This window comes from Stigmatopora argus, chromosome 16 (assembly GCF_051989625.1).
Source record: "Stigmatopora argus isolate UIUO_Sarg chromosome 16, RoL_Sarg_1.0, whole genome shotgun sequence".
Lineage (NCBI taxonomy): Eukaryota > Metazoa > Chordata > Actinopteri > Syngnathiformes > Syngnathidae > Stigmatopora > Stigmatopora argus.
The window spans coordinates 1347931-1361720 of NC_135402.1; the positions used below are offsets into that span (position 1 = coordinate 1347931).

Sequence of the window (13790 nt, forward strand, 5' to 3'; positions counted from 1 at the left end):
CACATTATTGGTCATTGTTGACCTACAGCTGGACTTTAATGAAAATGACTTCTACCACTAGCATTACGTGACATTAAAATTCATTTTTTATTCTCTCTCGTTAATTTTATAACTTGCATTTAAAAAAAATGCCTGTTCTCGGTTTCTTTTCCTGGGAAATACATTTAAAAAATAATGGAATTCATATTAGTACTTTTGCATTTACGTAATGTTTGCGACTTATAGCCATTTCCCAAACCTGCATCGACAATATTTCTGTTATGATTGACGTCTCGAGGGGCACAATGTGTCTTACACAACTGTCAATTAAACGTAAATGTCCTGCTTTTAAAAATGGGCGGAGCTAACTCGAAACGATCCCGGTTGAGTGATCGAGTATCCAGTAAAAAATCGTCAGCCCAATCTGCATCACTTTAAATAGAGATACGGTCATAAATGTTTACAATTATATTATAAAACATACGCAAAAGGGACGAAAAAAAATATTTACATATTTAACAACAACCAAAAAAAAAAGTCTATATGAAGTCTTCTCTCAAGCCAACGTCAGCCTTCTTGCATATTGGCTCATCCTCGTCGCGGACGAGCTAACGGCTAGAGGTCGGCAGCCTCGGGCGTGACCTCTAACCTCCGCCGCGTCTACGGCGCGCAGTTACGCTCGCGCGCCGCGGGTCGCGTCTGTTTTCCTTCCGCCGAGAATCGAGCCTGGATCCGGCTGCTACGTCCTAGCGAGAAATATTTCACAAAACACAAACGGGGCGGTCGCCCAAAGCCGCCAGAACCAGAACCAGAACCAGAACCATCCCAACGCCAGAGAACGCTTAGACCGTGGGCCGCGTCTTAAGCTAAGCCCAAACGCCACCGATGTAAAGTTTTTTGGAAAGGGTCCGAGGCGCCGTTCTGCGGACAAAAGAAAACTAATCGCGGTAAGAAGAAAAATGCAGACGTTGACCCTTGCGGTGATGACGAGAAGCTGAAGGTCGCTTTGCTTGACGTTTGCCCGGAACGGAAGCACGGCGCCGTCAACCTCTTTGTCCGTAGTTGACTTCCTGTGCGTGACTGGTTTCCATGGGGTCGTCTTTGAAGCTTTCGCATTGTTCCATGACTTTTCTGAAAGAGAGGTCACTGGTTTTACGTGGTTGCAAAGATCTGATGGTGGGTGCAGTTATTAAAAAAATAGCTAATTTGTTGTTGTCATTGCCATTTTTTTTTAATTTAGCAAATCTAGCTAGGTAAATAACCCTGATTCAAAATATCTCGTCCATGGTTTGTTCAGGCCGTAGTTAGCATAGTCCTCTGTTTTTGTGTCATATTTATTACAGTAATCCCTTGTTTAATGTGGTTAATAGGTTCCATGACCTGCCCGTCTTGTGCGAATAACCACAATGTTTTAATGTTTCCATTTCATATTATTTGGACTTTGTACTATTATTTAAGCTAGTGAAATCATCTCCAATTGTGACTTGCTTGTCTGTATAAACTTTTTATATATTTGCCAGATCTGAACCGCAATGTGGCGAATCCGCGATTAATTTGGACTGGATCTGCCAGAAGAAATTAAACTAACCAACAAAATTTAAAAAATTGGACATTGCTGTATAAGTTAAAAAAAACTGTCTTACTGGGCCATATGTTTGGTCTCTGGCTGCGAACTTTCCAATTCCAGAACTCTCTCCAGAAGTCCAATTCCTCCTTCTTTTATCAGCAAAGGACAGTACTTGCTCGCTGCACGTGGAACAGGAGCAAAGATGGGAAGAATGTGAGTATTATTCCTCACACCACATGACATATTGATATCCTACCCTATATGCCTCAGCAAGAACATTCAATAATGCAATAACTAATCTATGCTAGCCAAAAACAACAATCATTGACAACTATGGCACTGCAGCTGTGACTTTTGTATTGAATTTTACTGTGACATTGTATCTGTGGTTAGCTATCCAAGTCTGTGTTTCTTTTTAGACAAAATGGCCGAAGACGGAGATACTCACGGTAAACTGACACCAGATTATACAGCGCCCACGTGGCCCAGTGTTGACTAACAGGTGCGATACTTTGAGGCAGAAGCCGCAAGATGGGTTCGAATGACCTGGGAGAAGATGCAATTTTAAACGGGAAAATCCCATCGCGACTGCAATACGATATCACAATCCACTTGTCAGCGTTAACGCTTTATGACTAAAAGAAGGTCACCTGTAGTTGATGTTGCGCCGCGAGGTTACGTCCCAACTCTGGATGGCGTCCCACATCTTGTTCATCACCGTGTCTCGCAAGGGCTCCTCCATGGCCCAAAGTTCTGGTCCGTCAAACATGATGTGGGAAAGCACGCCGCACGCGTTGTACGACACTTCGATCCCGTCGGCCTTGCTGTCCAGCAGATTGCTGCCACGCCATCGAGAGAAACACACCACGACGTTAGCCAATGACAGCGTCCGCCACAATTTCCCAGCATGAAGCAAAGTCCAGGTCTGAATTATTATTATTATTATTATTATCTCCCACTTACACAGAGAAACGGTAAGACTCAATAAAATGACCGCTTTTTTACGCTCGCAGCCACGTCTCACCTGAAAACGGAGATGAACTGCGGCGTGACCAGCCTTGGTCGTAGCGCTTTGACCTCGGCGACGTTACCCAGAAGGCCCAGCATGTTGCGATGCAGTTCCTGCTTGTCTGGAAACTCCTGGATTTAAAGGCAAGTGGGTTTCAATCTCACAAGGGAAACAAACCTTTGACCACATTTTGGAATCTGCAATCACAAAACTCACTTTCAGGCAGTCCAGAAAGAGGCTCATTCCTCGACAGGTGAGGAACATCTGACAGTTGTCCGGCGTCTCGTCCGTGATATTCCACAGTGCGCTCCAAGAAAACTCCATCACCTGGTCACACTGTGGGGGAAAAAAACAAAACAATATTGCAAATTTTCGGTAAGAATTTGATTTTCTTAAGATAGAGGACATTCATTTCACTGAAGTAACTCACCATTCGGTCCTGCAGCTTCTTCTGTATTAGGTTCAACATGGTCTGAGAGTGGAGGATAAGAATACATTAAAAATATTTGGAGGAAAAATATCTTTAGCCCAAGCTAGCAACATTACATATCTTTTAATATGGATAAAAGAGAAACAATTAATTAAACATGTCTTTCCATTATAATATCCTATTTTATGTGGTTATTTTTCAGAGGATGGGAACGGATTCATTTGTTTTGAGTTATTTTATAAGGCTAAATTTGATTTGAGATACGAGTAAATTGACATACGAGCTCGGTCCCGGACCGCATTAAGTTTGTATCTCAAGGTATTACTGTACTTCATCTTTAAACAGCTATTATCATTAAGGAGACACTTTACTACAAGCATTGAAAAATACTACCATGTTTTTTTATTTAAATTTAATTTATTAAATACCAAAAATGGCCTTATTGCTAGATATCTCAGTTAGACAATGATTTATATTTGTCTTATTTTATTGGTTTGATGTGTGTTGACTATGGTAGAAAAATGCATCATTGTATTTGGTTATCACATCAATGTTTACATTCAACTCCATGTTTTTTTACCATTCACATTAGCAACCATTCACTTGGTGTCGATGGTAAACAGACAAAAAAAAATTGCGGAACCACCCCTAAAAATATATACTTGACGCGTTCATATACAGCAGTACGGTATAGCTACCTTTAAGACCAAAAAAAAGCTGATTTTGATGTTGCTTACCTTAACAAATCCCATCTTCCCCACAGCTTCCTTATGGTGGTTGTCAACCTGGCAGACCAAAGCATTGCAGAGGTGCACAGCAATTCTCTGGATAGATTCATCCTGCCTTGCCGGCTCCAGGATTTTGAGCAGCAGCTGGTTGACCCGAGTGTACTGAAACTCCAACTCCTCGGGAATACTGAAGTTGCACAGGGTCAAGCAGCAGTTCCTTTGAACCTAACAAAGACATGAGAATGCAAGTAAGATTTTTACTTTTTTAAAAATTATGGCTTAGAATGAGAAAAGCACACTTACGGTGACCTCTTGGTACTGCTCCATTCCATTTAAAACAACCCGAATGACCTCTTGGCGAAGCCTCACACTCTGGTCGTTACGGTAATCGGTGTTTGTCAGGTAAAAGAGGGCGGCGCTACCCGTCACCTGGATGCTCTTGTCGTATTTATGGCACTTTAATGCCGCTATAACAAGCTGAAACGAGTCACGGGAAAGGAATATTATGGCCCATTCTTTTTTTCAAGGAGTCATCCATCAATCATTTTGTTTTTTAAGGTCGTGTACCTGCAACGCCCGGAGTAACTGGACGCAGTGTTGTATCCTAGCAATGTCAAACAATTGATTGATGGCTCGGTGGGCCAATTCGGGGCGAAATTCGGTATAAGCTTCAATAGCGTTCAGGACTTGGTCTTCATTCTTCGATCCAGTTACCTGAATAAAAAATGCAATCAAACCAGGACTAAACTTTAAACTAAACACTATGAATAGCATCAATTTCGTCCTAAGGTTTTCTTGGTGATGCTTTTATAGAGGCATTCACTTTAGAAACTCTTCTATGATTAAAGTATGAGTGGAAATAATGCATTCAAAATACTTTGGTTTTGATAGATTTCCAACTCCTGTTTTGTACCTTATAAGCGGGGATGTGAGTCACATTACACAGGGTTGTGTCATATAAACCCAAAAACTGCAGGGGCCTCTTCAGCTCCTGGAAAGGGTAGATGCTGCTCTTGCATGGCTCGTTGCTGAAGAAACAAAATGACAAGTCAGATTGAAATGAGAAAAAAAAGAGCATCTAAGATGATTTGGTATATTATTCGACCACCTTGGACGACCCATAGCTTCTTCCAAGTGTGGAACGGTGCAGTTGTCAAGCATGATGTGGCCCGAGATGTCCAGTGAAACCAGATTGACCAGTCGTTGAACGATGGCAGTCAGGATTTTCCTGGTCATCTTGAATTTGGAAGTCCTCCGACTCTCGCGTGAGATATCAAGATGCCTGAGGAATTCAGTTGCGTTACTTATTGATGGGCTTATACACTCAATTAAAACATTTATTTAGCCACTGAACTGATGCTTTAAAGACCATAACATTCAAATATCACAGAAAATTTGTAGAGATTCATCTTGTTCAATTCTGGGTTGCGGTAACACAAATAACTTAAATATTTGCAAATTAATATTAAGGCTAATAGCAAACTGTAATGAAACTTACTAAACACTTGAGACAAAAGTAAATAGAATGCAGAAAGTCTATGTGATGCTTTAAATTTTTTTTTTGGGTGCCACTTTTTGAAGGCTTATAGTTTTAAAAAAAAGCAGATCTTGGTAAGGACTTACCTGAGATTGACAAGTTCCACCACCGTACTGACCAAGTCATCGGAAAGGTCCACATTGTAGAGAACAAGAGACGCCAGTCTGTCTTTCCACTGAGTCAGAAAAGCTGTTCCCAGTAACTGTACATTGGACAGATCCAACGAGGTGAGCGACTTCAGGGGTTTCAGCAGGGTCTCGGCGTGCACCTCGTCCGGTAGGCCACCCAGGTTGAGCAAGCGCAGGCGGTTAAAACCCTGAAAGTTAAAGTCCGTTTCTAACGCCTGCCTAGAAACGGGGGTCTCTTCTTCGTCGTCTTCTGTTTCTTCATAGCCGCCCTTCCTGTAGAATATGTTACTGCAGCCAAAGAGACAGAGGGAAACCAGCGTCTCGCGGAAGGAGGTCAGGGTTTTCAAACTGCGGGATGAGAGACTGTTGCAGTACGTAAGGTGAAGTTCGATGAGGTCCTGAAAAAAAAACATGGATTATTACGATTTTTTTTTTTAAATATATAAATGATGCATAATTCTGTAAGACTTTTACCTGTTTTCTTAGAGCTTCCAAGTGTCGGTCACGGACAAAGTCTTCTTTCAGTTGCACCCGGGTAAGTCTGGTGCTACGAGGTTCTGAGAAGAGTTGGAAGAAGCTTTCCTCGGATTCAAAGTTACTGTCTGTATGGACCAACTCCATGTACCTGTTTAAACAAAGACATTTTTAAGTGGAGAAAGAGTGGGGAAATAATTTTAGTGTGGAAAGGAGCATTCCATTACGTACGCGTTTACTAATTTGTCACAGATTTCACTGGGAAGAAAGATGTCCGAGCGCAAGCAGAGCTTATTTCTTAAACCCTGATAGCACATTGTCTTTCTCAGGTTCCTCAGGCAGAATACGGTTGCCAGGGTCATGAGGCTGTCGGGGTTGTCTCCTGCTTTGGTTGCCATGTTCGTCTCTTCTTCTGTGGTTCAGAACCAAGACTAGGCAATGCAGGGGACCTGAAGAGAAAAAATGTCAACAAAAAAAGGTGAGGGTGAGTACTGCCACTATTTTAACACATCTTTTCCCTTCCTGTGCACCTGTTATTACAAAAAACACCTTTTCAATAAATAATTTAAATTTTATTTTGCAGTACAAAAAGTTTGAGGAAAAAAATACTCCAATACTCAAAAAAGCAATGCAAACCACTGCACTTTCAATTGACATGCTCCCCCCCCTAAAATATTACATTTCAATAAATATTGTCCATTAATTTTGCATCTTGTTGGCGACTGAAGTTGGCAACTTTACAACTTGTGCAAACATTTATAACAATATCACTTATTGAGCATTAAGACTCTTAACGGTGCTCTTGAGTTAAGAGCAAATCTTACCTATTTAATGATGTCTTTTACTGTTCTAAGTTATTAGCAATGTATCCAGCCCGATTAAATTAGCAAGCGAGCTAGTTAGCGATTAAGTAGAACATTTGACTTAAAAATAAGACGAACACTAAATAGTCCGAGATGATCGTACTGCACATGCTTACACACTTGTTTATAATAACCCACACTACTCACGAGTACAAGTTGTTATTCGAAGTTAGGCGACCAATAGCCGGTAGTGTACATCACTCGTGTATTTCAGGTTACCTTTAGCTTTCAGCTAACGATGACTTTCCCTTGCAATGTTAGCCAACTTAGCTGCGAGGCTAGCGCTAGCTACACATACATGAGCAGATAAAGCAAACAGTCAATGGTCAGCGATGTCCGAGTAAGCGAGTCATCGTCTAATGATCTACCTCAGCTTTTGCCGAGGCTTAAGGTCTTGATCAAATGGGGAAATGGACTTATATTATCCCCAGTGTTCGCTCATCTGATTTGGGTTTTGGGTTTTGGGTTGATGTCAACAAACAGACTCCTCCTCCTGCTACGTTCTTCTACTACAGCTCCTGCTTTCGTCCTTCTCCTCTTCCTCCTTTCCTCGCTCGCGTTGCTATGCACGGGATAGGAAACAACAAAAACATCCATGCAAGAACCCCCAAAATTGTCATACGTGTATGCACAATATCGGCTTGTGGCAAGTGCAGCTTTATTGGGCAGTGATGCGGTTGTCTGTTTTTGTTTTGAAATGAACATTAACAGGGCGACTAAACGATACAAATCAGACTACTATATTTGTCAAGTTTTTATGTTCATTATAATAAACCCCAATCACATCGTTGCTCGGAATTTATCCACTAAGGATAACATAAACACTAATAATTTCCCCAATTTAAAGTTTCACCCTTATCACACAATCTGACATTTTCTCGTTTTAAATTAAATCACCACTTCAAAACTGACAAAACAATATTGAAATGTTTTAGGGTGTGGAGCAATTTTATTTTTGCATTTGAATTTTTGAATTTGATTAAAAATATGTATTTTTGATTGAAGCAACTTTTTAAAATAAATTACAAAAACACAAATGCGTTACCCAAAATTTTGTGCCCAAACACAAACCTTATGTTGATTAATTTATTTATCGATTATTTATTGGATATTTATTTGTGTTTGTTTGTTTTTGTTATTTGTGCACTTCGCGGTGAAGCTTTAAATCTCATTATAATGACAATAAAGCAATAAAAATACAAATAAAAATACATAAATAAATTCTATCAAAGGAGACAGTCAGAAAAATGGTGACCAAATACGTTTTTAGTCTCACTTATATCTTTGCATTCAAAAATCTTCTTCATGGGAAATATATAATTTGACCTAAACCACATTTGTTGATTTAATAATAAGGACACACACGCGTCCACTTCCACAGTCACGTGCAGTCACGAAGTGTGGAAAGTAGCATCGCGCATCTCACTGGCTTTGTAAAGACGGAAGTGACAGGAGGACTCCCCTCAAGCAAACACCTTTTTGGAAATATTTGCATGTTAATATCGCCCCTTGCCCAGATATGTCACTTGCCTACAAAAACAGGTATGTTGTGCGCGAGTTGACGCAATAACTGCGGAATCATGCAATACCTTCTCGTAATATATCGTGACGAAAGCATCCCGAATGGCACAATGCATTTCTGTTAGTAGAACCGTCAACTTTCATTCAAGTTTTATCTTAAAAATCACCGCACTAGCCTTTCATTGTGGTTGCTGTTAAAATGTGACGAATGTCGCCTCAAGATTACAATGTTGCCCCCAAATTTGATGTGCTAGTGCATCTTCCCATTTGACAAGCTAGCCATGCTAGCTTATCGTTAGCATGTCAGCTGATAACGTTTAACTAACACGGAACCAATGGAAGATGTTTTGCGTTCTTGATGACTGTTTTTGGGGAAAATGTCTTCGAAGCAAGGTTGATTTTTAAGTCGGTGGTCTGTGTTTAATTACTATCTAGACCGGGTTTTGTTTAAATATGCCGTTCTGTTTAGCAGCAGAAGCATTTGCCTTCCCTAGAGAAGCATTGTGTTCTGTGCTTTTTTCCCTCTTTCATTTCAATGTTTATCATGCTTTAATTAATCATAATAATAACGGGACCTAGGCACGTGTTGACTTCTGGAACGTTTGATTTTATTTTTAAAATCATACCAGTGACACATGCTAATGGGGAAAAAATAGGGCAACATTTGTGCATTGGCAAATTATCATAGCTTTACTATTATCTTAGCTTTATTCAGAAATTTTTAGCATTTATACTATATATTTTTGGGGAAGAATTTTAATTCTTAAGCACTGACACTCATTTCTCTTTTCATCCATAGAATACAGGACTTCAAAGTATCCTTGGCGGAAGAAAACATAGACTTGAAAACACTAAAAGAGCTGTGCTTCAATGGTAAGTTCTCCTCCGATTGTTTTGTTATGATTGAAAGGCATTTGACTGTCCCTTTTAAAAAATAATTCATTTTAGGGATTCCATTTGAAGGAGGCATACGGGCACTTTGCTGGAAGGTAAACATAATTCAAATTAATTGCAGCAATTTCATCTCCGATTCCGACATTTGTTTCTGAATGGTTATATCCTTATCATTTTAGATTCTTCTTAATTACCTTCCTCTTGATCAACCACGATGGGAGTTGTTCCTCAAAAAGCAAAGGTGAGGTTAACAACACTTAATAGTATAACGTTGCAATTTAATAATCAGTCCGGAACCCCCCAAAAATTGTGCTATTTGGATCTACAGTTATTAGCCTATGCTACATAGATAGCTGGTTTCAAGGACGATTGTTTCATAAATGACAGAGTACTATGACTTTAAAGTTAGTGTCCACATGAAGAACAACAACTACTGCTTACGTGTCGACTGGACTGGCATTTAGCCTGTAATATTATTAGAAATAGCCATGGTGTTGTATATTTTATACAATTAGAATGAGTTATTCCATAATTTGATCTCTCAAAGGGAGGTGTATTCCCAGTTTTTGAAAGAAATGATCATTCAACCCGGCATTGCCAAAGCCAACCTGGGCCTGTCCAGAGAAGACGTTACTATGGAAGATCATGTGAGTTTGTTTCTTCTATTGCTTCACTCCAATGACACCAACGCATTCAGGAGAGCGCAAACTTTTTGTTTGTTTTACAGCCTCTAAATCCAAATCCAGAGAGCAGGTGGAACACATACTTCAAAGATAATGAAATTCTTCTCCAAATTGATAAGGACGTCAGGTATGAAGATGAGCTTCATTACATTACTGAATACAGTAATCCCTCGAGTATTGCGGTTAATGTAGACCAGACATGGCCGCGATAATCGAAAATCATACATGTATATTTTTTTAAATAATTAATAGCAGGAAAAAAAATCGCTAAGAAGTGAATTCGCGATAATTGAAACCACGATAATCGAAGGAAAACTGTATTAGTTTTCTTGCATCTACCTTAAATATGGCTATTTTCATCTTTTAGGAGACTGTATCCAGACATGGCCTTTTTCCAGCGCCCTACCGACTACCCTTGCCAACTTATCTTAGACCCTCAAAACGATTATGAGACGCTACGTCGGAGAGTGGAACAAACCACTCTGAAATCGCAAACTGTAAACCGCAACCGCAGTGGAGTAACCAATGTATATATCAATAACTTTTTTCCCATATGCTGTTAGATCCAATGCAGAATTATCTCCGATTTCTCCGTCTGCCCCCGTTTTCTTAGGTCAGCTCCCCTGGAAAGTCCTTGAACCTGTATCCATCAAACGAATACGAGGTGTTGCCCAATGGGAGTGAAGCACACTGGGAAGTGGTGGAGCGCATTCTCTTCATCTACGCCAAACTCAACCCTGGCATCGCTTACGTCCAAGGCATGAATGAAATTGTCGGTCCCATTTACTACACCTTTGCCACGGACCCCAACGGCCAATGGAAAGGTCGGTTCTCTCGTTTTGTCAAATCCCGTCTCCACTCGGACTGGATTTTCTTTATTTACGTTTAATTCTGAAACCGAGCGTCTCCCGTCCTGTCATTCCAGAGCACGCAGAAGCCGATACCTTCTTCTGTTTTACCAACCTAATGTCAGAAAACCGAGATAATTTCATCAAGAGCCTGGATGATTCCCAGTGTGGTATCACGTACAAGATGGAGAGCGTGTATTCCATGCTGAAAGGAAAAGACCTGGAGCTCTATCTCAAGCTGGTAAGGTTCCCAACAGCTTTTTATCCGTTCCATCGTCTTTCCCGAAAACGTCTTTTGACTTTCAATCATTTCAAGTGTTTACAACTGAACTCTGAAGTGGAAAAAGTTCATTTTTGCCATTAACAATGTATATTCTCCTTTGTTTTTTTTTGCGTACTTAGCAAGAACAGAATATCAAGCCCCAGTACTTCACCTTCCGCTGGCTGACCCTGTTGTTATCACAGGAGTTCCTCCTCCCAGATGTCATCCGCATTTGGGATACGCTCTTTTCTGACCAGGACCGCTTCCACTTCCTCATCCTTGTCTGCTGCGCCATGCTCATGTGAGGAGACCTTCACTCCCGCTCTCATAAAAGAAATATTTCCGCCTCGTCATCGTTCCTCTCGACTTAACACTTTTACAGCTTGATCCGGGAGAACCTCTTGGCAGGAGACTTCACTGTGAATATGAGATCACTACAGGTACGTACGTGTCTTCTGGGTAATGCAACAAGGCTGTTTCTGTGATTTATTTAACAAGGGACAGCACATATTAATAAACATATTCTTATTCATGTCAAAGAACATATATATGTAAGATTGTAGCCGAGGGCTAATTCACATCTTTAGTGCCTTGTGCAGGTGGTACACGGTCGATTGGTCGCCGGTCTTTTGGTCACCCGGAAGGTTATTGATAATTACCATTTAAATGGTTGCTCAAATTCCCTAAATACAAACTGTGAATGACTATTTAGTCATACTTAATGCCCTAGTAATTATTAGGCTAAAGAAAAGCTCCAAATTTCCTGTACTTTTATTGTTTTTTGTTGGAGAACTTGTTAAGACTCTGACGTCGCTTCTTAAAGGGACAATGCATGTAGTACATACAAACTCTTTCTTCTACACTCACACGTCGGCTCAGTGAAACTGCTCATGACCATTGTTAGCTTTTATTGATGCGTAGACCGTCTTGTTTTACCTTGTTTTGTCGCCGGTCTTTTGGTCGTCGGTCTTTTGATCATCTGTCCTTTGGTCGCCCGTTGTCGCGGTCCGGGCGACCAAAAGACCGGCGACCAATCGACCGCACACGGTGCAGGTTGAAGGTAAAACGATGACACATACAGACACACGTACACCAATGCAGCACAGTTTTAGACAGGGTTGTGATGGCAATTTTGTTGGTCTAACAGCCAGGCTTTAAGATGATTGGCCAAGATATTCAGAGACGGGAGTTGACGTATACTAATTGCTATTGAGTTCCAGGTATGAAGAGAGAAGGTGTTCGGGCTAATTTAGCATTCTTTTTGAAGGGAACTACACAGTCACCTCTAGAGCCAGCCCTTGATGTGTTGGAATTTTTTTTGTACAAAATCTTGCAGTGGAAAAGGAGCTTTTTGTTGGAAGATTTTGGCAACTTAAGATGGCATCTGCATATTTAACAGTATTTTTCCAGTTCAGGCGTTTAGATTTTTTTTAATATCTGACAGTGGTGGTGCATTTTTGTGATTTCTAGGCTTTTTCACCATGTTTATATATATATATATATATATATATATATATATATATATATATATATATATATATATATATATATATATATATATATATATATATATATATATTTATATATATATATATTTATATTTATATTCTTCATACATATTTCCACTTTTATTGTGAAAATGTGACTTTACAGGATGTTTTTGCACTGTTTAGGGATGCCCTCGATGTGTTCACGTCAAACACAAAATGTTTTGAAATAATTATAATAAATTCTAAAATTGCCACATGGGCAGATCCTCAAAATCAGGGTGCAAAAATACATGGTCGGAATATTGAAAAGCCTCAATACATGCATGACTTGTAAACACATTGCCGGTGATTTATGCCATTCAATTGTTTGATTTGTCATGATTTAGGATTATCCCATCTCAGATGTCCTCACCATTCTAACTAAAGCCAAAGAGCTGCAGGACAACTCGTAACCCGGCGGGTGAGTGGAGGCCCAAACAAGGACAAAGTATTCTTATATTTAATGTTTAAAATGGCTAAATGTATGTGTTGTAGGAAAAACAGCATGTTGCCTTCCACCTCCAGGACCGATATTGTGCTCACTGCTAAATGAACTTGTACAATGGAAGCTCATGAATCCTCCATTCTGACGTGGAGACTCGTTGTCCCGACTGACTTTTGGGTGCGGAGCAGCGAGAGAAATGTTACCAGTCGTTATTTAAACATTCCACAGATGTTTAACAACGGAGAAGACATTTAAACGGAAGGCTGCAATAGCATTCGTAAGCATATTCGATTCATTGGAGCAATATTTTGCGCATGTTTTTCTTTTCTATGTTTTCAGTTGGTGTGCTGTTTTAAAAAAAAAAAAAAAAACTGGAAGAAATCTCGACATTTTCCGGAACTTGGACAAGCGTCAGTATTTGAAAGGTGCCATGTATGGTGTCAGTATTTGAAAGGTGCCATGAAATGACGGAATGATGTCGCGTTGTGTTTTGCTAAATTAATACCGCTTCAGCATTGTGCCTTTGATATCGCCATTTAAAAATAATTCACACTACCGAATGTTATGCTTCTTAGCGGATTAATATTTACCCAGCCGGTTTGTTTCAGACTTTTAAAACTAATCTACTTGATGAAAACAGGTCCCGTTGCCAGTTGAAATACAAATTTAGTTTTTTTTTTTTTCAATTAATTGGCAGAGGGAAAGAGTATAAAACACTATAAAAACAAGCCCTCAGTCAGTTCAGAATGGAAATATTCAGATTTTGGTCTATCTATCACATATCAGCCACCCCAAAATGTGTCAACAGGGTTAATCTGAAGAATTCTAATGATGAAATATTTAAAATACACTCGCCTGCTGTTAATTGTTTTGCTCGTATCCAGAATTGTTTT

The 13790-nt window shown here is 39.9% G+C and overlaps 2 protein-coding genes across 7 annotated transcripts; one reads left to right on the forward strand and one right to left on the reverse strand.

Moving 5' to 3' along the window:
* Nucleotides 1–63: 63 nt before the first annotated feature.
* On the reverse strand, nt 64–7370 carry zer1 (zyg-11 related, cell cycle regulator). Of its 4 annotated transcripts, XM_077623466.1 has the most exons (17): nt 7084–7370; nt 6935–7003; nt 6084–6301; nt 5853–6003; nt 5337–5776; nt 4822–4995; nt 4627–4741; nt 4281–4427; nt 4017–4190; nt 3723–3938; nt 2986–3027; nt 2772–2891; nt 2571–2686; nt 2197–2385; nt 1995–2092; nt 1623–1725; nt 64–1110 (listed from the first exon to the last, which is right to left on the reverse strand). In XM_077623466.1, exons 3-17 carry the CDS (start codon nt 6248–6250, stop codon nt 1023–1025), a joined length of 2340 nt encoding a protein of 779 aa, XP_077479592.1. In that variant the 5' UTR covers nt 6251–6301; nt 6935–7003; nt 7084–7370; the 3' UTR covers nt 64–1022. The 4 variants fall into 4 exon arrangements, with proteins under 4 accessions (XP_077479592.1, XP_077479594.1, XP_077479590.1 ...); XM_077623468.1 differs by lacking the exon at nt 6935–7003; XM_077623464.1 differs by having other exon boundaries at nt 6935–7370.
* Nucleotides 7371–8105: 735 nt separating this feature from the next.
* Nucleotides 8106–13322, forward strand: tbc1d13 (TBC1 domain family, member 13). 3 transcript variants are annotated; one of them, XM_077622600.1, is made up of 13 exons: nt 8106–8257; nt 9036–9109; nt 9185–9225; nt 9310–9371; nt 9678–9777; nt 9858–9940; nt 10181–10340; nt 10427–10637; nt 10739–10902; nt 11064–11224; nt 11306–11363; nt 12800–12873; nt 12948–13322. In XM_077622600.1, exons 1-12 carry the CDS (start codon nt 8235–8237, stop codon nt 12863–12865), a joined length of 1203 nt encoding a protein of 400 aa, XP_077478726.1. In that variant the 5' UTR covers nt 8106–8234; the 3' UTR covers nt 12866–12873; nt 12948–13322. The 3 variants fall into 3 exon arrangements, with proteins under 3 accessions (XP_077478726.1, XP_077478727.1, XP_077478728.1); XM_077622601.1 differs by having other exon boundaries at nt 12978–13322; XM_077622602.1 differs by lacking the exon at nt 12948–13322 and having other exon boundaries at nt 12800–12874.
* Nucleotides 13323–13790: the final 468 nt, after the last annotated feature.